The sequence below is a fragment of the Cololabis saira genome, chromosome 20, assembly GCF_033807715.1.
Source record: "Cololabis saira isolate AMF1-May2022 chromosome 20, fColSai1.1, whole genome shotgun sequence".
NCBI lineage: Eukaryota > Metazoa > Chordata > Actinopteri > Beloniformes > Belonidae > Cololabis > Cololabis saira.
The window spans coordinates 20,449,088-20,475,760 of record NC_084606.1 but is presented as its reverse complement, the minus strand read 5'-3'; the positions used below and the strand labels follow the sequence as shown (position 1 = coordinate 20,475,760).

The 26,673-nt window shown below is 42.1% G+C and overlaps 2 protein-coding genes across 2 annotated transcripts in view; one reads left to right on the top strand and one right to left on the bottom strand.

Moving 5' to 3' along the window:
• The window catches only part of poln (polymerase (DNA directed) nu), a 69,589-nt gene extending 67,148 nt beyond the window's left edge, over window positions 1-2,441 (top strand). Inside the window, exons 24-27 of the mRNA XM_061710173.1 lie at window positions 780-858; window positions 1,245-1,312; window positions 1,504-1,565; window positions 1,943-2,441. Of these exons, the coding sequence (XP_061566157.1) occupies window positions 780-858; window positions 1,245-1,312; window positions 1,504-1,565; window positions 1,943-2,026 (293 nt within the window). The 3' untranslated portion in view covers window positions 2,027-2,441. The remainder of the gene's footprint in view (window positions 1-779; window positions 859-1,244; window positions 1,313-1,503; window positions 1,566-1,942) is intronic.
• Window positions 2,442-3,960: 1,519 nt separating this feature from the next.
• Window positions 3,961-26,283, bottom strand: nat8l (N-acetyltransferase 8-like). The gene is made up of 3 exons (XM_061710028.1): window positions 25,774-26,283; window positions 24,097-24,261; window positions 3,961-11,617 (listed from the first exon to the last, which is right to left on the bottom strand). Exons 1-3 carry the CDS (start codon window positions 26,075-26,077, stop codon window positions 11,250-11,252), a joined length of 837 nt encoding a protein of 278 aa, XP_061566012.1. The 5' UTR covers window positions 26,078-26,283; the 3' UTR covers window positions 3,961-11,249.
• Window positions 26,284-26,673: the final 390 nt, after the last annotated feature.

Here is a 26,673-nt window from a genome sequence, read left to right as displayed (position 1 = left end):
GTTCATGACATTTTCATTAATTCCTGAAGGACTCAAATTTCTAAATGTGCAATTTAGAAGTTGCCATCATGTCGATTTATCACCTCTGCATGTACATTTTTTACATTTGAAAGTTTTGATGTAATTAGGCAAATTACCACACTACATTAAATTGCATTTAATGTAAAGCATATTTATGTTTTTTTTTGTGTGGGGCAGTTTTCTTAAAAAATGCATTCTAGCAGTTGTGTGTACCGTATTTTCTGGACTATAAGCCGCTACTTTTTTCATAGGTTTTGAACCATGCGGCTTATACAAAGGTGCGGCTATTCTGTGGATTTTTCTTCCACCGCTAGGGGGAGTGCTAACCAGAATTAGAATAAAAACTAAGACAAAATAAATGCAAAGAAGAATACGCTACTTCTTTAGCAGATAGAAGTAGAAGCAGATTTCAAACAGATAAATAGATAAATAAATACCGGTTATTTTCTCTTGGTTCTGTCCAGTTTTAATCAGCAAAGTTGCTGCCGTGTTAAAAGACACTGATAGGAAAGGATCTATTTAGGTACAAACATGTACATCATTTACACTTCAAAATCGTTCTGTACATGTAGTAAATATCTAATCTAACAACATAAATATCTGCGGCTTGCATATCTTTTTTTTTTTTAAATAAAAGTGGGTGCGGCTTATATACAGGTGCGGCTTGTATATCTTTTTTTTATTGTTTTTTTAAAAATAGAGCGGGTGCGGCTTATAGTCCAGAAAATACGGTATTTGTGTTTTCTATCTGATTAAAGGTTCAGCGGCTGATCTCTGTAAGACGGCCATGATCAGAATCTTCAACCTGGTCTCCTCCTCCAGCTTTCTCTCTGCCAGGTACAAACACTAAACATGGTGCTGCAGAACTGAACAGGGACATATATTTATCACTGACAGCAGCAGTAACCACCCATGTTATACTCCTCTCTCTGCGTTCACTAAAGCCACCTGCCCAATACTTGATCTTGCTGTGTTGATGCAGACGAGCTTACCAGAACACATAAACAACACTCACTTCTCTGCCAGCCAGCTAAATTTGTTGAAATGAGGGAAAACTCCCAAGTAACATTCAGAAAGAGTAAACACAACTGAATCAGGAGCCAAAATATTGTAGAATTAGGTGTCAGTCAGTAGAGCAGTGTGCAAAGAAAAAGCTGTGACTGAGCTGAGAAATTCCCTGTGGTTTACTGATGAAGATAAAGCTGAGTTTTGTGCAACTGTAGGCTTCTTGCTCAGCTCCATGATGAGCTTCTGTATGAAGTGGAGGACTCCCAGGTGGAACAGTTTGCAGGTGAATTAACTGCATATACTTGTATATAAAAGTTGAAAATGTATTATGATTAATAAAAGTCATATGAAATATTTAAAACATTTGTTGGAAATTACCATATGGTTATTTAGGTTCATTTGCAGATGTGGTATAATAGCTGCCCACTGAATACCACTATATGTGTTATGTTCTTGGTATGTTGGTACGTGCAGGTCTGGTGAGAAGCACCATGGAGTCTCTGCAGCACATCGAGCATTTAGGACTCCATCTTAAAGTGAGTCAAGTGAAAAGAAGGGGCGATTAAAATCGAACAGGACTTTAAGGAAACATATTATGCCCTTTTTTTTGCAAGTTAAAATAATTTCCTGATGTTGTCATGTCATGAATGTGAAACACTTTAGTCAAGTTATAGAAAATGCAGTAGTTAGCCACTTTACTCAGGTGCTATTGGTACTTTTTGATATCTGTCTTAAGTGTTAACTTGCCCTGCTTCATGAATCTGCCCTTCATTATCTACAGAACTGAACCTGGTTGAAATGAGAAGTGAAAAGAGTGTAAAGAATCACTGGTGGCTACTGTGGATGTCTGACATGTCTACGCCTGTATGTAGAAACACTGACACCCTTTTCTTCTTCTGTGTGTGTTTCCTAGGTCCCCCTGAAGGTGGCAATCTCCAGTGGCAAGTCTTGGGGATCCATGTCTGAGCTTAACATCCCTCCCACATCTCCTCCTTAAGACCATATTTCTCCCCTTCCTCTTCTACTTCAGCTATGGATCTTAACTTCTTCTTTGTCACCGTCATCATATTTTTCCCTCTACCTTCTGCCTGTTATGTGCACTCCCTTCTAAGCTCCCTCGCTCTCTTGTTCCTTTTCTTCTTCTCTCTTAGCTTGTCCTGCATCCACATCTCTATGGAAACCAGGCAGCTGCAGCTCCCAGTTTTGCTTTCACTCTATCCGTATCCGGGGGCAACGGCAGTAGCCAGAGACTGGATTGCACCAGTTCCTCTTTTTTTTCTCTCCGCATCCTTGTCATCCTCCTCTCCTCCAGTTTTGCACCATCTTCTTCCGACCATAAATGTTTTCTATGTTGAAGTCAGAACGTAGTTTCCTGTTTGAGAAGGGGCTTGATATTCACTGGTTCATAAAATTGGATGTTTCTGTTTCAGCTGAACTTCTGTATATATAAAACATGGCAATACTCTGTTTTACACAAAAAATGCTTCATTTATGCTGAATAAAATGTGTGTGTTGATTCCAGCATTGACCTCTCCCACCTGTTTTTATCTCCGCATGTCTGGGATTCATCTGAATATCTTGAACTACTTTGTCTGCTTTGTTTTAGCATTTGTAGAATTTGTACGACAAATCACAATGATAATTTATTGCCGGTAAAGAATGATGGATGTAACAGACACCATGAAGCCGTGATATTTTCTGTTTCTGGTAACTGCCGGTCTGAGTGCATTTGCACGTCTCAAAGCAGATTATCTAATTTCCCTCAGCTGTGAGCATCCAGCTCTTCGTTCTCTCCTGCTAATCTTTGATCAGCTTGTTTGGCTCTAACCCACTCACCATTTTGATTTATTTGTCTTTCTTTCTGTCTCACACTCATATACACACACACATAGTCCACAAATCAGAAATACACATGCAGAGCACACATTCTCCAGCTTCGCAGCACACTGACTGAATGTCCTCGTGTCTGACAGCCAGTGAGACTCTATTTGCACTTTTCACACTGATCTGCAATTAAATCGCAAAAAAACTGAAACAACTATACGCCATGTGGCATTTAAATCAAAGTCTAACCCTTTTTAGAAATTTGAAATATATCCTCCTCTTGGAAGACAGTTATTTGACATGTCAGTGTTTAAATCAGAACAAATGTGGCACGTGGAATAATTAGCAGAGCTACTTGTGCTTAAATCTTGGTAGTTTCCTCAGCGTCACGGGCCCTCGTTGGTGCTGGACAGGCTTTTCTCACCAGGTCAGTATGAGCAGATCAGAGTCACTTCAATGCACAGTGTTATGGAAATCTGCCTCCCTATTCTTTCTTTGTGTGTTGGCTAGCACCCCCGCCCCCTGGAGGGGAGACATGAGGCTGGTGTGTGCACATTCAAGAAGGCTCTCAGCGCTTTTTGGACACGTGTTCAGAGCTGCTTGCAGGTAAATCATATGCCAACAAAACACTTTTCAGTTTGTTATGAACTGCTCGGACATCAGTTGATTTGAAGCCACTGCAGCAGCACTGCAGTATTGCCCCATGGTCAGAACAACATTGTTTTATTCATGTTTCCTTCCTATCTGACCAAATTAATATGCGCAACTGTGGATATCATTTTGGAAGTGTTCATGAACCTTCAAGCATTTTCATTTGACTGGGTGATGCCCTCGGTTTTATGGCCTGTGCCATCAACAGAAGCTGTTTTCAGACAGCACCTCCGAGGACTCAGTTGTCAAGGGCAACAGCATGTGCTTTCCCTTGCTGCCTTGAAATGTATAGGTGTAATTACACCCTGACGCACATATCCTTGTGGCTGAAAATGCTAACATTTATATTGCTTTATCTAATGCTTACCTCAGGTTTCTCTTAACTACCTCTCTCTTCTCTGCTTTTGAACAGTAACAAGAAAAAAAAAGTAAACAAACACATTTTACTGATGCGGCATGAAAAAGCTTAATGCAGCCTTTTTTTTTTAATTGATACAATATATTTACATCCATGTTTCAGTCATCATCATAATGCAAGAAACCCCATCTTTACATCTGTACAGTTTTCCAGTTGTAGTCAGTATAAAAGAAAGTTAAAAGTCACAATAATAGCAGTAATCCTGGTGTGATAATACAGCAGTCTTTCAAAGGAATGGACTAAAGGGAACTGAAAACCAGTGGACACCAAGAAAAAGAAAAAATGGCCACTGCAGTCTCACTGAGGTTTGGGCAGACTGGATGAACCAGATGTGCCTTTTGATTTATTGTCATCTCTTTTATGTCTGAGGGGATTCTTGTTGTCACCACACCACGGCTCCCCCATTACTGTATCCCTCTGCACTACGGTTTTGACCCTGCTTTACTCACGTTTGCATCCCTTCATGTAGCCTCAATGAGTTAATGGGCTTGTTGTGCTATTTATTCACTGCTCCACTTTAAATGCTAAGGGTCCCTGCTCTCCAATTCCTCGCCGTAGCCAATGCTTCCCTCCTGTTAGAGGTCCAATAAAACTGTCTTTGGCAATTTCACATACCCTTGCCCCTCAAGTCCTTCCATCTATCCATTAGTTTCCTCTTTGATTCCTTTATCATGGCCAACTGGTTGGACCAGTCTGCCTCCCACAGTGTGCCTGTCTATCAGCCTCCTACTGTGCTTTGTATAGCTTGGTTTCCTGGCAACGAACGACCACCATGACAAGGCTCCGTGGCAGCGAGTGCCTTTGCTCTGCAGCTGCTCGCTGTAGCTACACAGCTCAGTCCAGAGCTGCTGGCATCCATGGCCAGGGCTGGTGTGAGCTATTAGCTAACAGAGCTGCTGCCGGCGCAGTGCTTTAACTCTTAATCTTGAGAGCTCAAGCAGACAGGAGGGGGGGGGGGACGAGAAAGGCTGTGTCTGAACCAGTGCTGCTGGACAAAGACACCAGGTCTAAGATGGTGCACACTGTTTCCTCTGAAAGTGTTTGCTATCGCTCAGTGTGGGGTCGTGGTGATCGAGTGCAGATTAAGACACCTGCACTACAGTAGAATCTCTTTAAATCTTTTTTTAAAATATATTTTAAATCCACAGTTGTAGTTACAAAAGGAGTAAAAATAACCCCAATGCGCTATTTACAGTAAAATATACTTTACAGCTTTACAGTGATGAACTCGAAGAGTCAAAGAAGTACTTTGAATGTCATTTGCGTCACACTGACAGAGTTGCGGAGTTAAAGTTGCATTGCTTGTTCGTTGAAGTCAACCTGGTTGTTCAAACGCTCAGTTACGGGATTAATAGCAGAAAAGCATTTTCAGAGTGATGGCACCATTTTTCCCCCCTGTCAGCTTGAACTGCTCCTCTTTTCACATCCATTAACAGGTCTTCTTATTTCAAATATCTTTGACACATCTTTTAAAGAAAAATACAAAAAAACAAAACAAACAAACAAAAGAAACATTTTTACAAACTCCCCCATCAGGCTTTGATATAAGTTGTAATGTTACAATGCCAATATTTGATACAGTATGAGGGACATAATATCAGTGCAGCATTTTACGTTTTGTTTGAATTAAAATCAATGTAGATAATGTATAATTATTTTGTTGTTTTGTCTGTTTATACTTATTGCTTGATTCAATGGCACATGCACAGGATTTTGTTTCCAAATTATAAGTTGTTATAAGACTGTGTTCACCAAAATATAGCAGTGTCTGGAATAAAAATGCAGCAGGTACCACCCCCTCTAGCAAATTTCCACCTAACAAAAATAGCCATGGGTTGTAGTACGAATCATACATTATGATGTCATTTCCTGCAAAATACGCTTATGGTACGTACAGTTGATAATACAGGAGAAAGAGAAACTTCATCAATAATCGTCATAGGAAAAGTTTAAAAAAAAGAGATAAAAGAAAGAACGGAGAAAGCAAAAGAAAATGAAAAGTACCAGTACTGTACAGAAATAGCAAAACAAGACACAGTTGTGCTACAAGTGCTTATGCAGTCTTGGCACCTGTGGCCAAAGTCCAGAGTGAGTCCTTCTGTATTTGCCACAAGGGAGCAAAGTCCACACCGGAGGAAGAGAGAGAGAGGGAGTCCATGCTGTGGAGCTCTGTTTTGCTGCAGACCTCCTCCACCCCACACACCCCCTCTGTTAACTGCCAATGTGGCACATTCCTCCCTCGCCCTCCTCGTCATGTGGAACATTCCAGTCCACCACCATTTTCTGAGACATAAATGAGCTTCCATCAGGATCCAATCACACCAGCAGAGTTGACAGGTTGCAGTATATAAAACATCAGTTGAGATACAGCTATTTACAATTGCACAAAATGTTTAACATCTAATGGAGGGGTTAGTCATTTAATAAAAAGAACCAATGGCTACTCTTTACCCTCTTTCCACTGTTTTTCCTCGTTCACAAAGTAAAAAGCAACCAGAAAAGATTTAAAACAAGATGTTGGCAGTTTACATTCATGCCTATGAGCGTTTGCCCCCAATACTTTTGAGCATGGACATCATCAGAGTAACACGGCACACCCACAGGGTCTTTACATTTGTGCAGTTTGGAACGATAGGCTCCTCTTGTTTAGTTGAATCGAAGGAGAATTGACCATGATAAGTACTTACAGTTTGGTTTAATAATGACCAAAGCTTAAGGTTGCCAGGTAATATAAAAAAAAAAGCTTAAGTAGAAGCTTTAGCTTCCATCGCCTCACCATGTGCCTCTGTTGATGATCATTTCTCTGTACCAAAGTTCTCTAAACTAAAGGAGAGTTCCCTAACAGGAATTTACGCAGCATACCCTCGTCAACCCAATCCTTTAGGAAAGGATACTCTCTCTCAAACAAGAAAGAGGAATCCAAACAGAAAAAGTGTCAGGGTGCGTTTACACTCGGCATGTTTGGTCTCGATTAAAGTAAACTCCTGGTAGTGCGGTTCACTTGAACCTTGGTAAAAGCGGGTCTCAGTCTGCTTCCAAACAGGCTAAACCAATTAACACTTAACAGCTTTAGTATTACAAATGATGGTGAACAAACCAGGATTATTTCCTGTCAAACTGAATTAAATGCATTATCTTCTGCTTTATCGAGTTGCAAGTGTGAACGGACCCTTAGATTGTTTTTTTGGGATTGTACATCAGCAGAACATTGGAGAGGAACGGTGCTTAATTACACTCTTTTAGATGTTCCCTAACGGTTTACTACATTCCAACATTTAGTAGGTAAAACCAATGTTAAACAGAAGTGAGACTTTAGAGGGCACAGCATTCACATAAAATATAAAACAGACATTGCTCGGACTGGAAATAAATGCATTGTAGTCAGTGCACTTCATCTTAACGATTCAAAATCATCCTTAAACTAGCTTTAGCCATTCAGTCCACAAGATATTTGAAGTCCAGCGCTTGATTTTAGTGCATAAGGCCTTGGCAAAGGCATTTTTGAAAGATTTGACCTTTGTCGTATAGTATGTACCATTATGGATTATAATCTGCCAGAATACAAGGAGCTTTGAATTTTTTATCAGACTAAAACTGAGATTGGCAGCAGCAGAAATGGCTCACAGTCGACAGACTTCACATTCTTCCTCGAGATCCATTGACGTTCACCTCTCGCTCTCACTTTCAAGATAATCCTAGAGAGACTGGTGTGAAGGGCCTGAACACGCTAGCAGGGATAACTGATATCAGAACCGAGGTGATAATGAAAAAGAAAAAACTATCCTGGACTGTCACACCACTGAGCTTTCCCTGCTTTCGTTCACACTTAAGTTCGGTTGTCACTAACATGTCGCTACTACTGGTTCAACGAGAACTAGAGTACGAAGACCAGTAATAGCCGTTGTTCGAGAGATGTCACAAAATAAAATCTGCTTCTCTTCTGATTCTCCAGTAGCAACCAAGTTCAAAGCAGATGCATCAAGAAGGTGTGAGGCATCCTCCACACATTGGTCCAAAGAAAACGTCTGAAAACAGTCCTGTTTGACGTTTTCAGCACTTTAGAATTGATGTTAGAATTACAATTTCACAAGTAAATTGTGGATTGGCTTGATTTAAATGACTAAAAACATGTAAATCTGATAAGCCTCATCTTGATATAATTAATTTCATGTGGCTTTAACAAAGAGCGTTAAGGGGAAGAAACTGTTGCACCTCGGGATCTGACATACAGTGGTGTTTTAAAGGTAAACTCAGGTAAACTCTTGTCTGGTGTGGGAATTTTATAAATCCAATTCTAAGTAAATAATTGTGTGGCAAGAAATAAAGAAACTTAAAAATATGTATGCAATGTGCACTTTTGGGAATTTGAGGACACTAAACAGGAATCAGAACTGTCACCTGGAGTACTTATTGTCATAATAAGTCACAGGATTTTGCAAAATGTGCTTTTGCACCATCATCGAATAACCACTAAGACTTAAAGCCCTAGAAAGCACTACCACATGCAGATGTAACAAAAAAAAGCGGTGATGCTTCGAGTCTCGATCCTTCACTTCCACTGTGACCAAAAGGAGGAACTTTCTTGACCTCCAGCCAGCGACGAGCTTGAAGAGCAGCTGGCCGTCTTGAAAAGATTTTCAGCTCTTGCTTGTGGCTGGTACTGATTTTACACCCTTCCCTTGATCAGAGTGGATTAATATCATTTAAAATAACATAAACCATTAATAAAATTCAACTGTATGTCATGTGGTCTGAGTTTCTCCCCTTAAAAGTTATATTGCATTCAAAGACACATTTCATGCAAATGGTAGTTTTTTCTTTCTTTCTTTTTTTTAGACACATATTTCTATGTTCTTAAAAAGAGGCTTATTTATATATTTATATATATATTTATATACGTGTATGTAGTATATATAGTACATTTATGTCATTTTTTTGTATGTGTTTCCAGGGCAGGCACCGTACACACACTGGGTACAGAGGCATGCCACACTTGCATTGCTTTTTGCATTCTACAGTTGGTTGGCTGGCAGGCATGTCATCCAGGCAGCGATGCAGGTAGTGAGTGTTTCATGTCTGCATCCACTCTTATCACACCCCCCTACACACACATACACACACACACATACACACAGAGTTTCTATCTCAAACTGCAGGTCTCCTGCATCGCAGCCATGCACACACAACCATACATCATGTGCAACTCTGCACCAGTCCATCCCATCACTGCAGAGGAGGTGTCATGCTGCCTAGATGACATCACAGTAGGTACAGGGTCTAGGACTGGTCCAGCAAGCTTCAAATGAAGTTATTAAAGCAGTGCAGCAAAGCTCTGGGGCACATGCAAAGACGGAAAGGAAATGGATGGGATCGGTAGAGGGGGTCCGGGGTTCAGATGGAGGGTGCATGGAGTCGCCCAGGGTTGCAGACAGGTTCATAAATGGCAGGGAGAGTTTAAACGGGAAAGGAAAGCATGGCATGGACGGTCAGTGATAACTTTGTAACAAATACATTTGTCTTTTTTTTCCTATTTTTCATCTTATGTGTTTTTTTTTGTTATATTTTCCTTTTTATAAACAGTTCAGTGACACAACTTAAGCTGAATCTACTGCTGGTTGATTGATAGGAGCGTGGAGACAAAGAGACCTATTATGCCAAAAAAAGAAATCTTGACATTTGCTACATGAGTCTTCACTTGTATACACAATATAAATATTGGGAAAAGCCAATGTATGTGTTCGGATAAGTAACATGTCCCGTTTGTGCTCAGTCTTGTATTGTCGGTATTGCTAGTAGTCACTTCCAACCCGAGTTGTTCCTCAAACTCCGGGATTTACGCATGTGAAGTGCAGACTGCAGCTACTTATTCATTGTCGTAGTTTTGACAGTGAAATTTGCATATTTAAACTTGGTAAAATTCTTTTAAAATTATAAAATTACAAATTATCAGTTAAACTGTGAACATGTTCAAAAGATTAAAGTTGACCATCATTCAATTAGTTAGAAAGTAGTTGTGATAATTTAGGTATTACTTGACTCTTAGCGAAAAAGATGAATCACTCGCTGTCGCGGCTCGGTGTCAAGTCCAACCGCCGCCTTATCACACATACGTACGTACAAACAAAGGGACGTGCTCCCGACAATAACACACACATGCACACAAAACTCTTGACATGCAGCTACTGTAGATCCTATCTTAGGGCCTGTCGGTGTGACACTACAGTGACAAAGCTCCGCCCTCCTTCCATCTCAACCAATCACACAGCTCCAGTGTGAAAAACGAGTCAATAACTGACAAAGAAAAAAGGAAAAAAAAAAAGAGATCTAATCAAATCACCAGTGAGGAGAGTGAAGAAGGTGTGTGAGGATGCAGACGGAGCTCATATTCCGGTGATCATCCTGCCATCCTCCTCTCATGGTGGGGGTCAGTAATACACTCGCTGTGTTCCAATATGGTGTCTTTGAGGCTCTCAGCCATATGATGTGTGTGTGTTTGTGTGTGTGCGTGTGCGTGTGTGTGTGTGTGCGCGTGCGTGCGTGTGTGCGTGTGTGTGAGAGATCAGATTCTGTACATAAAGCACACACAAAATGCAGCTCTGCAGGACTTAAGGTAGTCTGAGTTTGCATCTCAAAACCATAACCCATTAGTGTGTGTGTGTGTGCGTGTGTGTGTGTGTGTACATCTCTTCTCAAGGAAGCCATATCCGCCCCTCCCCACCCGTCAACAGTTCTCTCCCACCCCCCCAAAGCAGCAAAATGCAAATGTCCCGTTGCCCTCACTTGCCTCTAAACCTGTCAGCTGAATGCCACTGTGGGAAAATGGAGGGAATGGGGGGGTGGGGGGGCTGAAGTGTTGGGGGAAGGGTAAACTGGGGGGGGGTGTTGGAGTGGTTGGGAGTTTTGGTTTGGTTCGCATGATCTTGAGGACAAAAGGGGCTGGGGACAGCGCTTAGCTGGGATGCCGGATAGATCTCTTCAAAAAAGAAAAAAAAAAGCCAATATTTTTCTCCCACAGTCGAAAGGAGGGGTTAACATACAAAAAAAAGGTAAATAAAATAGAGGAAGAGAAAAAAATGATGTTTAAAAATGTAAAAGCATAATACAAAATCAACAGCAACAAAAGCATAAAAGTAATTTAAAAAAAAGTTAGTGGCTTTAAGATGAAATAGAATTGTTACGCAAAGATAATTTTCTAATGACACAAAATAAATAAAAGTTGTCAGAGGAGAGGATGCAGTCGAGGCTCTCAGGTGAAGAGGGGTTATTGCTCTCTCCATCTCCATCTCCATCTCCCTCTCCCTCTCCCTCCATCGCCCTCCGTCACCTCTCACTCCTCGCGGAGCTGCAGGCGGTAGCGGCTGTGGCGGATCTGGAAGAACAGCCTCTCCAGCGCCGAGCGGCTCATGCCGGGTAGCCGGTGGTCGTCGCTCTGGCCGGTCCGGCGGAAGCCCAGCGACTCGTACAGCTTGTGGGCCGCCAGCTTGACGGCCGTCGTGCCGAGCACCACGGCGGCGTAGTTGTTGCGCACGGCGTACTCCAGCACACGCCGGCCCAGCGACTTGGCGATGCCCTTGCCGCGGTAGCGCGAGTCCACCGACATGCGGCGCAGCTCCACGGTGTTGTCCTCCTCGTGGCCCTGCGCCGCCACCAGGCCCACCACCCGCCCGTCCAGCACGGCCACCCAGAAACACGAGCCTGGCAGAGCAAAAAAAGAAAAAAAAAGGAGAAAAAAAAGTTGAATTAGATCTACTGGAGTTACAGCAAAGCTTTCATACTGGCACTAGTAATAATGATAATAAATGTGTCCTGTCTCACAAACTTTTTGGCGTGAAATTAGAAATTGGCTATCTTTAAAAATTAATGACATTCCAAAATTAAAAATCGCTAATATTATTTTTTACATAGATACCATTTACAAATCAGTGTCCTTCTTGGTTAATGTCATTCTCTTACTGGCTAAATATCATATACACTGTTGTAAGTGGAGAAAAATGAAGTACTCTTTGCAATGTTTTAAATGATTTAAAGTTTTTTTGTCTCTATAAAAAATATTAAGTCAAATAACTCAAAAACAAAAAAAAAATATTAACTAATAATCAATTAATTATTATATCAAAGTATCTTTTATTTTAAGTCTCTTTCTGAAATGTAGATGCTATTTGCTTTAAAATGCCTTACTCTTCCTTTGTTATTAACTTTACTTGTCTACTTTATTTTTGTGTATATGTCTCTTGTTCATGATACCTCCCAAAATGTTCTATTTCCTTATATTATATTTCCTCTACTAGCAGTTTGTATAAAATGTGTTTTTCCTGTTTAGAAATTGTGTTCAATAAAAAAATAAAATAATAATAATAATAATAATAATAATAATAATAATACATTTTATTTATAACGCACTTTATATTTAGTAATCTCAAAGTGCTACAGAACAGAAAAATAAATATATATTTTTTTTTTATATATTTATAAACAGAGCATATAAAAGATATATTTAGCTATAAGCTTTCTTTAAAAAAGGTATTAGTGCAAAGGATTGGTTGGTTTTAACTGGTGATTGCTGGTACTGGCATGTCTTTTGTTTTAATTGTGAGTTTAATTTACACTAAGATGGCAATTTATACTAACTTTACGGTAAACAAAAAAAAAGTCATCTATCAGTTGGTGGGTTGCTGGTTTGATTCCTGGCCTTCATTAATAGTAAAAGACCTGCAGAGACTTGGTTGTAGTTTTTTTAGAAATAAAACTGAAATCAGCAGGTGAGTGCTTTGACAAAAACCACAAATCAAGATGGATAAAAGCAAGTTGGTGCATCTCTGATCAGTAGCTACTGAGCCTCCTGCTCTTTCATTTAACAGAATGCAACAAGCGAAACTGCATCCCAGAAAAGCTCAGTAATTTACGGCGTCTAATCAAATTATAATGCTCATTTTATTTTACTAGAATCTTTGTGTTAAGCTTACTGAGTGTCTGTCTGCTAAATTCATATTTAGTTGCACAAATGAGGTGCAAACCCTCTGATTTATCTAATGTGCACATTCCTCAAAATATCTAATTACTCTTTAAAGATTAAAAGTGACGAGCAGGAGTTTAAACCTGTCACCGAGATGCTTTTGATTTTTGCTTCAATGAAAACTGTCTTTTCTTTTATGTGGAGTTCCTCACATTTAGTGGCTTCGGTAACCTGTGAAACCTTTGATCACATCTAAAATCCCTGTCATGCTGATATTCTTCTGCAGTTAACCAGTCGCTGCAGGAGGGAAACGTAAGTCGGCATCAAACCAACCTCAAAGAACGAGTCAGTTTTGGCTTTCAGTTCCCTGAAAGCCAAAACTGGATAGGAGCTGTTGCAATAGGGTGGTAAACAACATCAGCTCAAGGCAAGAGGAGCGTCCTGTACTTATGTTAACGGCATCATGTTGTTGTACTTTAAACGTTGTGAGTGAAGAGAGTCAATAACAAACAATAAAGCAAGTTGATGAACGGGTTGGAAAGAATACGGCCTAATGGCATCGGCCTCTCAGTAAGACTTTGCTGATTAAACTCTTTGCAGAGCTGCTGCACTGATATGCACACGTTTCAAAAGAATTTAAAGACAGTTTTGGGCATTAGATTTAGAAATGTGGCGTTTTTTCTACTTTACAAAATTTGGATTGTGTTTAAAACTTCAACTTTGATGTCAAACTGAAGACTGGTGGTATTTTTAAAGCAGCTGGTACAGAAATCAGGATTTGCTGTAGCTGATGTATGAGGACATAAAAAAAAACACTTATATACACTTATAAGCACTTCTATAAAAAAGACAAACAAGGTTAGAACAACATGGGTAAAAAATGTCAGCCGGCAATGCACCTCCACCATGAAGTAAGAGCTTAAATATCGGCCCTTTTTAACATCAATTTCAAAAAATTTTAAGCTATAATTTAGGAAGCTGTAAACTTTATTTCCTTTCCACCCGTGAAAACCTTTTTCAAAGGTAATAACACAGATTAGATAGACAAATCAGTAAGAATAAGATCTAGAACATCTTCAGTTCAACTTAAATGCAAAAAGTAACACTTGTTTCTTTGTTATCTCACTGTGGGTCTTGTTTTGAGGTGATTCCCAGCTGGATTGTGATTTTTAAATAGTGTACATGGCTTAACTTCTTTACTGATGATAATCTTTCAAAGAAAAAAGGCCCTCTGCTTTTGTTGTTTCGTAACTATGTGTAAATACCCGCTCCTGCTAATGTCATATGCTGCATGCCATCTGTTTGTTATGGGTAAAGTAAATCTGCAGTTCTGTGACTGACAGATGCTGACCTGTGGACCTGCTGTCCGTGAGCTCTGAATCCTCATTCTCCTTGTAGCCTAACTCTCCCTTTCACACCTTTACGGACAACCTCTGTTCCTCGCTTGTTTCTGCTGAATCTCTCACTCGCGGACATAGAAACAGGTGGGGGTAGTGACGTCACGCTTCTGCTGAAGCCCCGCGTGTTTGCAGGGATTTGATGCCCCTGCAGGCTTGTGTTAAGCTGATCCAGACGCTTCTGTTACTGAATCAAAAAAAACAACAACAACAACAACAAAAAACAGTGATATGCAGGTTGCAGCAGCCAACCACAAGAAGTCCCTGCGCTTGTAAGGCGTGCAACCGGTGATTCACTAATCTGTTAGAGGTGTGGACATTTCCTTTTTAGTAGCTGGGAGATCCTCAGCTTACACATGTGCAGCTGTGCCGTGTCCTGGACACCCTGGATATGTAAAACAGCATCCTGTCACCCTGGTGGAGATGTAGCAGATGACCTATGACCTAGTCATACATGAAAAAGGACTATCACAAGCTTTATCTATGGGGAGGGTTAGGCTAGCGGGGGGAGTGGTAGCCTGACCTCTGTGACCTCTGTGGGCTTGGGTCTGGAGGACCCAGGTTCAAGCCCCCAGGATGGCAACTGAGGTTGAGAATGGCTCCCCGGGTGCCGGTAAACTGGCAGCCCACTGCTCGTCAAACTAGTGACGCGTTAAAAGCAGAGGCTTGAATTTCCCTCGGGATCAATTAAGTAGAAAGAAATGTCGGCCCGGTTAATGTGGAGTTTACACTCTCAACCATCCCAAAATGCATTTAAATTGTTGCTTTTTGAAAACAAGTACCATATTTTCCGCACTATAAGGCGCATAAAAGCCTTAAATTTTTTCAAAAGCTGACCATGCACCTTATAATCCAGTGAGCCTTATATATTGATCAATATTGACCGCAACAGGTCTCGCAACCATAGACATATAGACGTATAACCATAGACGTAACCATACGTATTTTGAGCGACGAAAAACAATAAAATATATTTATTCTAATATGTCAAGATCACAATAATCTTCCAATTTAGAACTAAAATATTAAAGACCTAACACAAATAAAATACACTTCAATTAAATACTTAGTTCTTTTTTTGTAATTTATTTTCCCAAGCCACTCAGAGCCGCAGTATAAGGATGAAAGAGCCGCGGGTTGCCGACCCTTGGTCTAATGGATGCATAACGTAACCCCAACCTCTACTGTAGCGCCTTATAATGCGGTGCGCCTTATATATGGAAAAAGTTTTAAAATACGTCATTCATTGAAGGTGCACCTTATAATACGGTGCGCCTTATAGTGCGGAAAATACGGTACACAGATGATTATTTTGAACTTTGTTGGATGATCGTTTTCTTAAACAATCATGTACACAACTCAGACCTGCACATTGTCAAGCGCTTGAGTGCTTCGCTGTGGCCACTAATGATGAGAAGGAGGTTTCATCATTGGCAAATGTCATAGCTGCGATGTCAGCTTCTTTGGCACAGTGTGGGAATCATTATGCTTGGTGTATGTGGGCTCGCGTGCTTGAGCGAGTGGGGTGGGGGCCTCTTGACCATCTGTCTGGACTGAGCCTTTGGCAGGAATGAGGACAGCACAGGGAGAGATCTGTGGCGAGCCCCGCTCGACCTCTCTGCTTATCATCAGACCGGGTACTTTACTGAACACCGTGCTGCAGAAAGATCACCTGAATCACATGGGACAATGATCCACGCTGAAAAGACAACATGAAGAATTGACATTTTACATCTCATCCCATGCCTCCTCCCCTCTGTTTCTCCCGTTTTCACAAAAGCTAAGAAGGGTGTATTGACTGCTAAAGCTTCTGACATCATTTCTCAGGGAACATCTGCTGCATCTGCTTGTGCTGCTGTTGAAACTGCATGGCCTTAGAGGCGTATTTCATCTGCTAGCTCGCAGATAGCAGCGGGATGAAAGTAGAAGAGGCACAGCAAATGAGATGTCTAAATGTCACAGCAGAACCAAAGTAAAACTGGCTTTTGCAGCTGTAGATATTTTCCTTTTATAGCTCTGCTATCAATCAATATGTGGGCTGGAGAGCCTAGCAACCACTTTGAGCCGGAATGAACTTCAATGGTTTTTGAACTGATTGCATTAGTTTTCCCCACCTGGTGAGCTCCAGTGACTTTGGAGATCTCCTGACTTATCCTTCGGGGCATAAGTGAGGATAATAGAGTCCAACAAAAACTGGATAATTTGTCATGAAGTTTGTGATATGGTGCAGAAATGACGTAAATCTAAACAAACTACACCAAATGGCTGGAGCACTCGTTGAGTCGTCCACTGGACGCCTCCTAAAGCTCATTGCAGACTCTTGGAGAGACCAAGCTGTCCAGTGTTTCAATGTCTCTGTTTGGAAACTGCTTTTACTTGGATCTGTTTGTCTGTCTCTGTTCTCTGTTTCTGAAACAAAGACAAAGAAATCGATGGCGAGGAAATGAATCAATCACCATCATCTTGTCAGCAAGGTCTGCACAAGTCTGTGAATGACTCTTTCGTCTGTATCAGGTGTGCGAGAGCGAGGTGATGTCTGCAACACTCGAGGACTGGGCTTGGGAAGCACTCCGACTGACCTTGATCAGGGAGGACGTCTGTACTCATCAGAACCATCGAGTACATCACACTCGCTGAGGTTTCTGAAACGTTACCTAACTGTACTTGTGTTTATTTCTTAGCAAACATTACATAGACTCTAGATTTAAATGGTCACAATATATTTTCTTATCTGAATCACCAAGTAATCTTAACAAAACAAAAACTTTATCTGAAGTTGTAAATTTCTGCTTTTCTTCGTGATATTGTAATGATACGAGGGGAGAAGCTGCATCTTCTACAAGTCAACACAAGGCCGACTGGACATAAGGGGATAAAAGGAATAAAGGGTCAAGTCTTTTTGAGCAAGGCATCAAGGCTCCCCGTAGCCCGACTCAGCAGCTGCTTAAGCTCAATGTAGTATTAATACAGTGCGCCACCAGTGTTTTGGTGCGCGCGTGACCCGTATGAATGAGTTTACTCACTCAGAAAAAAGAACTTGTAGAAAGTGAGTCAAGAGGGACAAAGAAGAAGAAGTCATTCATCTGTCCCCTCTGAAAGGAGGAGTGAGTGGAGGAAGAGGATGGCGGGGCATCTCTGTTAACAGTAGTAGTGATGAGCATGAAAGGATCTATTATTGCTGCTGGGCCATACAGACACAAAAGGGGGGGGGGGGTCTGCCGCTATTACAGAGGGGGGAGGGGACCTGAAGGATACAGATGATCTCAGAAGAAATAAATCAAGCGGGGAGTGAAGACGAGAAAGCGAGGAAGAGTTTTCCAAATCCTTTTCAGCTCTCCTCACCGAAGCAGCAATCTGATTATTCCCAGAGCTCCAGATTTCATTCTCATGCTGCATCGCAGGGACATGAAAACATTTCTGTCCATATATGTATGAGGATGAGGATCTGATCTCATAAATTTCCTCCCAAAATGCACACGCTTGTACACACATACGGGAATGGTTTTTATGGCGTCTAATAAGATTATTGTCATTTCCTTCAGATGAAACCTAGAGGGCTAATTCAGTTGATAGGCGTTCAGTCTAGACACCGCCTCACCGTGCTGTAGTTCCCAAGCTAACGCTGAGTGCTCTGGGGATGAAAGTGGCTTTACTTTGTATGTTTCTCCTCATTTGGCCTGTTTTTTCTGTTGTCTACAGGATGTGTGTCATTGTTGCGAGGGACGTCAAATCCATTAAAGCCCCAGCGGTTTATGTGGCCGGTATGCACATCTTTATAAAAGTGATTATTTTATAATAGCAAAGTTTTACTTGCACATTTTGAATTTGAATTAATTGGTTAATTACTTGTTACTCATTAATCCGTATGTTTATGTTGTTTGGTTTTTGCAACAATGCATCCCCTCACAAAGAAAAAAAACCTCTCAAAACTCTCCTCTAGTCCTCTACAACATCCTTGATGCAAACATCAAGACGCTCCCTGCTCTGTAAGTCAGAGTGCAAGCTGCAACTATGGGCTGTCCTCTCACACTGAAGCCACACATCAGCACTTTTTTCCTCCATCATGGGTGGAGGTGACTGTCAGACACTATCGAGAAATGTAGACACAAACAATAAATCGTTAATCCGTATATCTTCCACTAGTTTGGTCTTTAATCTTAAACAAGTTTGCAAAGAAGCCTGACGCATTAATATTTAATAATTAAGGACAAACGTCCTCGTACCCATTCCTGGCACATCTTCATCAGTGCAAAATAGCTCAGTTTGTGCACTTTCCTGCTCGTTTTAACTGCCTTACTGCCAACCAACATGGCTCACTGTTGTTTTGTTTGCACACAAGCTTGTAGGTGCATGCCCTATTTTTCACACATCCTCCACTCTACTGTGCTGGTTAGATGATTGATGTTGCTGCCACCCGAGCCCCAGCTGTTCCTTTGTAACCACGGTCAAAGGCCATCAGTGTGGGTTATAGATACAGCTGCGAGATGTAATTTCAACGTATCACAACTAGAATAGGGACATTGATTTGCATCATGGTATGTTTTTTTAAGTTTCACAGGCTTTAACGATACAAACTGTTCCTGTCTGATGACCAATCTGCTGATTTAGACATCTAGAACTGTTAGGTCATAAACTGCTTCTCTAAAATGATGTAGCCTTGTGATAGATAGTCAAGATAGTTAAAAAAAAAACGAAATGAATCTGCTAACTATGTGTCACTGGGCCTCTCCAACCTGCACCTTAGTTAAGTATCGATTTAGGTTGAATGTAAAACACCAGCTGAAGGTGATGAGACTGCAGGACATTATTGATGACAGGTTCTACTTCCTCGAAACAGCGAACAGCTCAACAGCTCAGAAGAGCTGACGCAATCAACAAACAAGCCCTCCAGTTTCACTCTTAGAACAGTGGAGCTGTTAACATTGAATCCTCAGCTTTTGAATTGCTTTCTATTTGAATTAATCGTCAAAAAAGTATTGTTTACTGATAGATTTGGATCAGCAGGTGAAGTCTATTGAGATTTATACTGAAGGCTTATAATTAATGCCATCAGTCAATTAAACATTGTGAAAAACTATAAGAGTAATATTTTATTGAAGGATGTATACGTTACAACTACATTTATACATTTTTTGTTGATTATTATTTTATAATCGAAAAAGTATCGAGACTTTAAAATGCAAAGTATAGTGATGAACACTCATCATGATTTTCTTTTTTTTTTTTTTTTCATTTCAATTTTCCCTAATTGGAGATGTTATTTTTAGAATGTAAATACAAGAAGAGCAGCAAGTTTTGACTGTATGGATAGTTTTTTTATGAATAATTTCATAAATACCTTTATTGATCGTTGTGGCGCTGAGTGCGTGTTAAGTTCCCCCATGACCTCAGCGCCCACACCCTTGGTGGGGTTGGCAAAAGTGCCTTTCTGTGTGGAGTTTGCATGTTCCCTGAGCTACCCTCACAAAAACATGCAGCAGATCTGGCCGGAATAACGTGATCCTTCCACGCGCTACGTCCGGCCAGAGAAACCCCACCCTGTCGAAGCGGCCCGCTCACTCCTCAGGTTAAGGAGGAGACCTGAGCTCTGTGTAGGGCCCTCCCGGGGTTGGTAGAGGATGGCAATGCCCAGGTAGGAGCACTGGGTGATTAAAAAAAGGGGGGGGAAAAATCGGGATAAAAAAAAAAAAGTCGCAATACTAGATGTTTTTAATAATGAGTGTATGCTGCCAATTTAAAAGCTAATTACATATAATTTTAGCTTTTGAAAAGGGGGGGCGTTTAACGATGTGCAAAGAGACATCACTTCCTCGGTGCCAGGATGCTGGGCCTCTGCACCTTCTGCGCAAGTGAAACACCCACAGGAAGAGGAGGAGGAAGACAGAGGAAGGAAAGGAAAGGTGAGAGGAAAGAATTGAAAAAAATGTGGTACCTCAAATTGCAAATGGAGGGAGGGACAGAAGAATAGATGATAAAATGAGACGGGCCTCATTAATCTGAGATGTTTCAGCTGACGTGTCAGAAATATCCTCACGAGACCTCTTTGTTTAGATGCAAACCTGAAAGATCTTCATTTTTTTTTCTCTCTACCACAACCAAAGTATGAACACCCCCTCCTTCACATGCCCACATCTTTTTTTTTTTTTTTTTTTCAATTTCTCTAGCACTCACCTCCTTCCTGCCTTTCACGTATTTTCACTTTCCTTCTGCCTGTGTCTGTCGTTCTGGACTAAAAAAAGTACAGCAGGCATCAGTGGGGGAAGCTGCTCCCTCTCCCCTTGAACAGAACAAACACTAACTCACACACACATAAACTGCATAAACACACTCAAATGCACACAGTAAGACTGTCTGGCAGCCAATATTGGTGACGGGCTATCTCTTCTAGACAGGGTTTGCCTCAGTATCCAGATGTTTGTGCCTTCAGAGTGACTGAATAAGTAAAAAATGCAACGTGCATTCAACAATAAAGTTGCGATTATGCATAATTTCATCTCTACCTGAGCTTTCCTCATTACAGTGTCACACAGAGTACTAAATAATGTTCATTAATTGGAAGAAAACAAAGATACAGTATTATAATCATGGGTTCATCTTAGACAGTAGAAGTAGGATAGGATAGGATCACTGCTATGTTAGATGCAAGACAGAAACTGACAAATCATAACAAAAACACAATACTGAAATCTAAAGAGGGGAAACAAACGAGGGCTGCCAGCTGAATCAGAAGAACTCAACAGAACTGATAGTAAAAGACTCTGATCAGACACCCGTCCTTTCCCCACCCATGTTCCCACTAAGTGTGTTTTCATCCTTTGGAAAAAGCCCACACCGGATATCTAAGTAGCCACGGATCAGGAGGTTGGACATTTATCTCCTAACGAGAGATCCGCGGGTCTGATCCCTGGCTCCCTCGGTCCACATTTTCAACACCTTCGCAGAGCTCCTGATGTGCTGATTGCTGAGTAATGGGGTTGTAAAAGAGGCCAAAAAAACTCTGCATAGGCTGACTTTGGCTGTAAACTACTGAAGTGGTCAAGATTACACAAACACTATATATAGATCTGCAGTCTGTTTGCCATTTATGTCTGGTGTTGAATGTTTTATTCTGTTTGATGAGTGTTTTACTACTTCTGGTTGTTAAACCCTGATGATTATTTTGAGATCGAGCCCCACGTCCCTGGGTCACTGCTGCTTAGCATCTATTAATAAACGTATGTAGTGATGAGAAACAGTGAGCATCTAGTCCTGACTTTTGATGGGCTGGGCCTGCTTTCACTATCTCTCCCAGAGGCCCAATGCTGACTCGTTACAGCACTGCACTGAAATGTAAACTCAAGCCTGGACACGCCTGCTGCCACCCAGTGGATTGGTAGCTGACTTCCCCACTCTGCAGCCCTTTATCCGCTTTATTTGTTAAAACGCATATTGGTTACATATTGGTTTGCATGTTCTGCTCGTGCTTGCGTGGCTTCTCTCTGGCTACTCCAGCTTCCTCCCACAGTCCAAAAATATGCACGTTAGGTTGATTGACGATCTTACTGATGCACCGGCTGTTGCTTTTGTTTGTATTCCTTTGAAATTTTCAAGCTTGAATGATAATACATTTTTAGAAATTAAAAGTCACATTCAATCATTTCATAGTTGAGAGCTGCGGTTATTGTAGTTGTTGCAGGTGGAGAGATATATGTGTTGTCACATTCTCACTTTTTTATCTTAAATAATCATTTTGCAGTCTGGACTGCCAAGAAATGTAAAGTAAAGTGTCTTTTCTTTGTTCTGACTTCTTCCTGCCCTTGGATAGTTCCTCCTCTACACTCCAGGACTCCCAATTTATTTTGGGTTCACTAGAGTAGATCAGACGAGTTCCTGTCATGCTGTTGAATGCAGAAGCAACTCTTATCGCCTTTTGTCTGAAATGCTCTATTTTCTATTTTTCCCTTATCTTTGGAAAGGTGCACTCTGGTAAAGGTCATCTGCACTGCGTCTGAGCATGATCGAGCCCTAAAATAGGGTTCATCAGGGCAGTCTGAGTGCTCAGTTTTGAGCTGGAACATGGCACAATTCCTGGTCTCAGGCACAGTTGGTAAATGTGTGCGTGGGCACGATGCAGTTGCAATCGTGCAGCATGATCAATAGAAGTTTATTGTCTTGCATAAACCAGAAGCTTCAGAAAGATGTAAGAGGACTGTCTCCGACCAGAGCGATTTAAAATAAGCCACAAAGTCAGTTAAGTCATCATCATGTTCTCCTCAGTGCAGATTCTGAGATTATGAGCTCCAAGTAAATAAAAGGGTATTTAATGATGTGTAACAACATGATGACATATGTACGAGGGGCAATCAAGCTGGAGCACGGCTGCGACTGGAGTAATATGTGTGTGTGTGAGTGTGTGTGAGCCATCGGGGGAAATCAAGACGGAGGGTCAGCCGTGTCAGGACACGGTTCGGTGCAGCTCAGCTAGTGTGAGTGCACCCGAGAGCCCCCTCCCGAAAGAACCAATCTGCCATGAATAAAGTCAGTTCTGAGACAGCTGCTTGTTTTTCGCTCGAGGTACACCTACTGAGCACCAGGCGGGCTTTTGGTGAGACACGGAACGGGTGAAAAGTCAGAGAGGCACACAAGTGTTTCAGGTAGTCTGTGAGCGATAGTAACTGTTCGGAGTGAACTCTGGCCTTTAAAACCTTGCTCACCTTTATACAAACTTAATTTTCACACTGAATGAAAAGGAGACTGTCAAAAATGCAATAAGTCCACTTTGACTTTAAAATGGTCTTTTGTTGCATTTTTAAGTATTGATCTATAATTCCTACATGAGGCCAAATGTTTGATTTTGCACACTTTCCGTTCCACCCAGACCAACTGAACATATGTGCTACAGCAAATGACAGCAACATCCGTTATGTGTGTCCATCAGAGCCCCACGTGTGTGCCCAGGTGTTCATCTCCACCGGCCCATTCAGTTTGCAGGGTTGTAATAATTAGCATTGTCCAAGAGCAGTGGTGCCTGACCCCCTCTAAACCATCACAGCACCGCAGTAATAATGGGAATGCTAAATTGCAATTGTGTATGCAACGGATTATCAAGCCACAGAGCACAGTGTCAGAGAGAAACGGACAATGGAGGGCAATTGGCCGGCTTAACTAACACCTGCTTTTCATGTTGGCTACGTGCGTTGGGTTAACAGGGGATAAACGCGTCCAAGAAGTTACAAGGCAGGGGAATGTGCAAAAATGTGTCCCAGATTAGTGGACGCCACTCACTCCCCCCCTGTGTTAAACCCCCCGAGGAGGATAGATGGCTTTGAAATAACACCAAGAGGTGGATCAATTTTTACAATTAGAAACTTCAGTGAAGGAAATGAGCTTCTCCGCCACTGACTGCACTGCAGAGGATACCAGCAGTATCCTCCGTGCAATCAATAGCCCTGTGATGCCCTGCGCCCCCACCCTAGTCGCCAAGTGGAGCTCAGAGAGGAAACGAGTGGGGGAAGGAAGGGAGAAACAGATAGGGAGGAGGGGTAGGAATGAAGGAGAAGGAAAGCAGGGAGAGGGCCTGCATATTTAATGATTCTCCCCTGCACTGCCTGAGGACACGCTAAACAAAACCATGTTGGAAATATATGTTTCAGTCACCCTGGCTTTCATTTGGTCACCTCGGTTTTATCTCAGTAAACAAGCACCGGCAGTTATTTTACCTCATCTTTAACTTTCTTTTTATAATCTTTTTTCTTTGAAACAGTGCTGGAGCATTGCCTTCTGACAAAGCACACGCCTCTACTTCATCATTCAGTGAAAACAGTGAGCTTTTTCCTGCTTCTTACCTGTAGGTTTCATGTAATAAGCCTCTATGTCATCCATGTCCGTGTGCAGAGCATAGTCCAGATAACTCTGGATAACTTTCCTGCTGTAGTAGTAGCGTGCACCCATGAGAATGAGGGGTGCACAGCAGGTCAGCGTGACAGATTTGGTCACGTAAAAGCACATTACTATGGAGAAATGGAAGAAAAGTAAACGAAACCTGTCAGAAGAGAGAATCACATGTTTGATTTTTGGCAGAATTTGACCCCACACAGAGACAAAAAGTACAAGAGCACACAGTGAACGACAATTATACGCATCAGTAAGAGAAACACAAGCATCACGTTCTTATGCACTGAAACAACATCAGTGTTATTTTTTTTCCGAAACAAACCCACGTTCAGTAGATTGAGAAGTAAGTCACAGGGGTACAGCTGCAGGGACACAAACATTAACAGGGTGAAACTTTTCTCATCTCAGCGTTTAAAGGAGAGCTGGTTGCGTTAAACCAGGGCAGTTCACGGAGGTGTCGGGGATCAGATTCACCGCCAGGGGGCGCAAAGGAAAACAAACAAGCAGGATGGATGCTGCGCCTCGCATGTTGCGTGCCATGCAGGTAGTCCCCCTGCACCCCGGCGGGATGAAGTATTTCCTCTGGTATGCAAACTAATCCCTGGTCACTAAAGTAAAACGAAGTTTAAATTCTGGACCTAGCTCTATCTCTTAAAATGTACACATTATATTGATCCACTTTCCCCCTGTGCTTTTTTATTATCCCATTTGTGCCGTTTGTTAATGTCCTTTTCTATTTTTCCCCCTTTTTCCATATATATTGTAAAATTTCTTAAAAATAAAATTAAAAAAAAAAAACAAAAAAAAAAAACGAAGTTTAAATTGTAAAAAAGGAAATGAAATAAAAGAAAGAAACAAGTCGCACTGGAACATTATTTGATTATTATTATTATTGTCATTATTATTATGATTATTATTATTATTATTATTAGCCTATTATTATTATTATTATTATTTGTGTATTTATAAGCTAGAATCTGAAACTCGCTCACAGGTCATGAGGTTACGAGGGGGGAGGCTTTAATCCGTGTCATCTACAAAAGCCCAACCAGATCCGTGCACGGCAGGCGCAGAGCTGCTTGCTGTGCAGCGGCAATGTGTGGAGGGAGGAGGGGGTGCACGTCAGCGCCGTGCGTGTGCGCACCGCGGGGGATTTTAACGTGGGGTGTGCGCAAAGGAGAGTCATTCCTCTCTTCTCCTTTCCCTCTTTTTTTTCTCTTTTTGTTTGTTTTGGTATACGCGCCAATCCTCGAATGAATCCACTCATTCATTCATTCATGCATTCGCGGCAGCGACATGTCACCGCATCATCACCGGTCCCGGCTACACACATGCAGCCATGCGCCTGCCGTGCCTTTTGTTGCGCGGCCGGCGAGCCACCATGCCGGCGTGCCGGCGCAGAGCGCGCCGCGGCGGCCCAAAACAACAACAAAAAACACAACAATAACAAAAACAAAGGAGCTGCGACAGATTTCCGCCTAAACTGGCGAGTCTGCCAGAAAAAGGACTTCAGATTTAAGACGAGTTCCTCAAATGAATGACTTTAGGATGCACACATGAAACAAAGTGCAGCCTTAACGTTTACGCACAAGTGGCTCTATAGGTATGCAGAGTGGAGGGCTACTTACCTGTCAGAAGAGCATATAAAAACTGGATCCTGTGCTGCCGCCTGATCCCCCTGAACGCCGTGTTGGGTATCCGCTCCATGATACCCTCATAAAAGATGCGCCGCACCTCCTCCTGGTCCGCGCGCTCGAACTCGCGGATGAAAACCGCATCTTTCCTCGCATCCTCGTCCTCGGCGGAGCTCGGAGCCGCGCTGGAGGCGGGGGAGCTCCACATCATCGCCTCCTTTTTGCTCCCCGGTATAGCCTCGTGTTCGTCCGCAACTATTTTAGTCTCGCAAACCATTTTGGGAGACGATAAATGCATGCAACTGGCCGAAAAATACCCCCCCTCCCCTACAAACTACAGCTGAAATAATAAAAAAAAAAGAAGAATACGGGCGGAAAGGAAGGGGAGAGAAGAATGGAGTGGAGATGGATGATGCGTAAGATTTTCCTACAGAACGGCGAAAAAACGGTGATGGGTGGATCAGACGAGAGGGGTGGGGGGGATGTTCTGCTGCAACCCTGAGAGTTTTCTGAAGACCAAGACTAGCCGGCGTGATTCACGCACTATTTATAAGCGAGCAGGGCGGGTTGGTTCGGGTTCAGGGGTTGGGGAGGGAGGTTCCTCCCGACGCACAGATTGGATGCTGTCTGTCGACGGAGGGAGGGGTGGGGGAGAGAGAGAGGTCTGAACAGGCCTGTGTGTGTGTGTGAGTGTGTATTTTGAGAAAGTGGGTCCGTGGAGAGGGTGGTGTGACGGTGCGTGTACACGGCTCGTGTCTGCGCAGGTTCATTATGTCTTGCAATGAGCAGGATCCCCGCCTGGGTGAGATGCCGGGGCTGCAGCAGAGTGTGGGGTGATGATGCCTCCAACAGCACAGGGTGACTCATTAAAAAAAGAAGAAGCTCGTAGTGTTT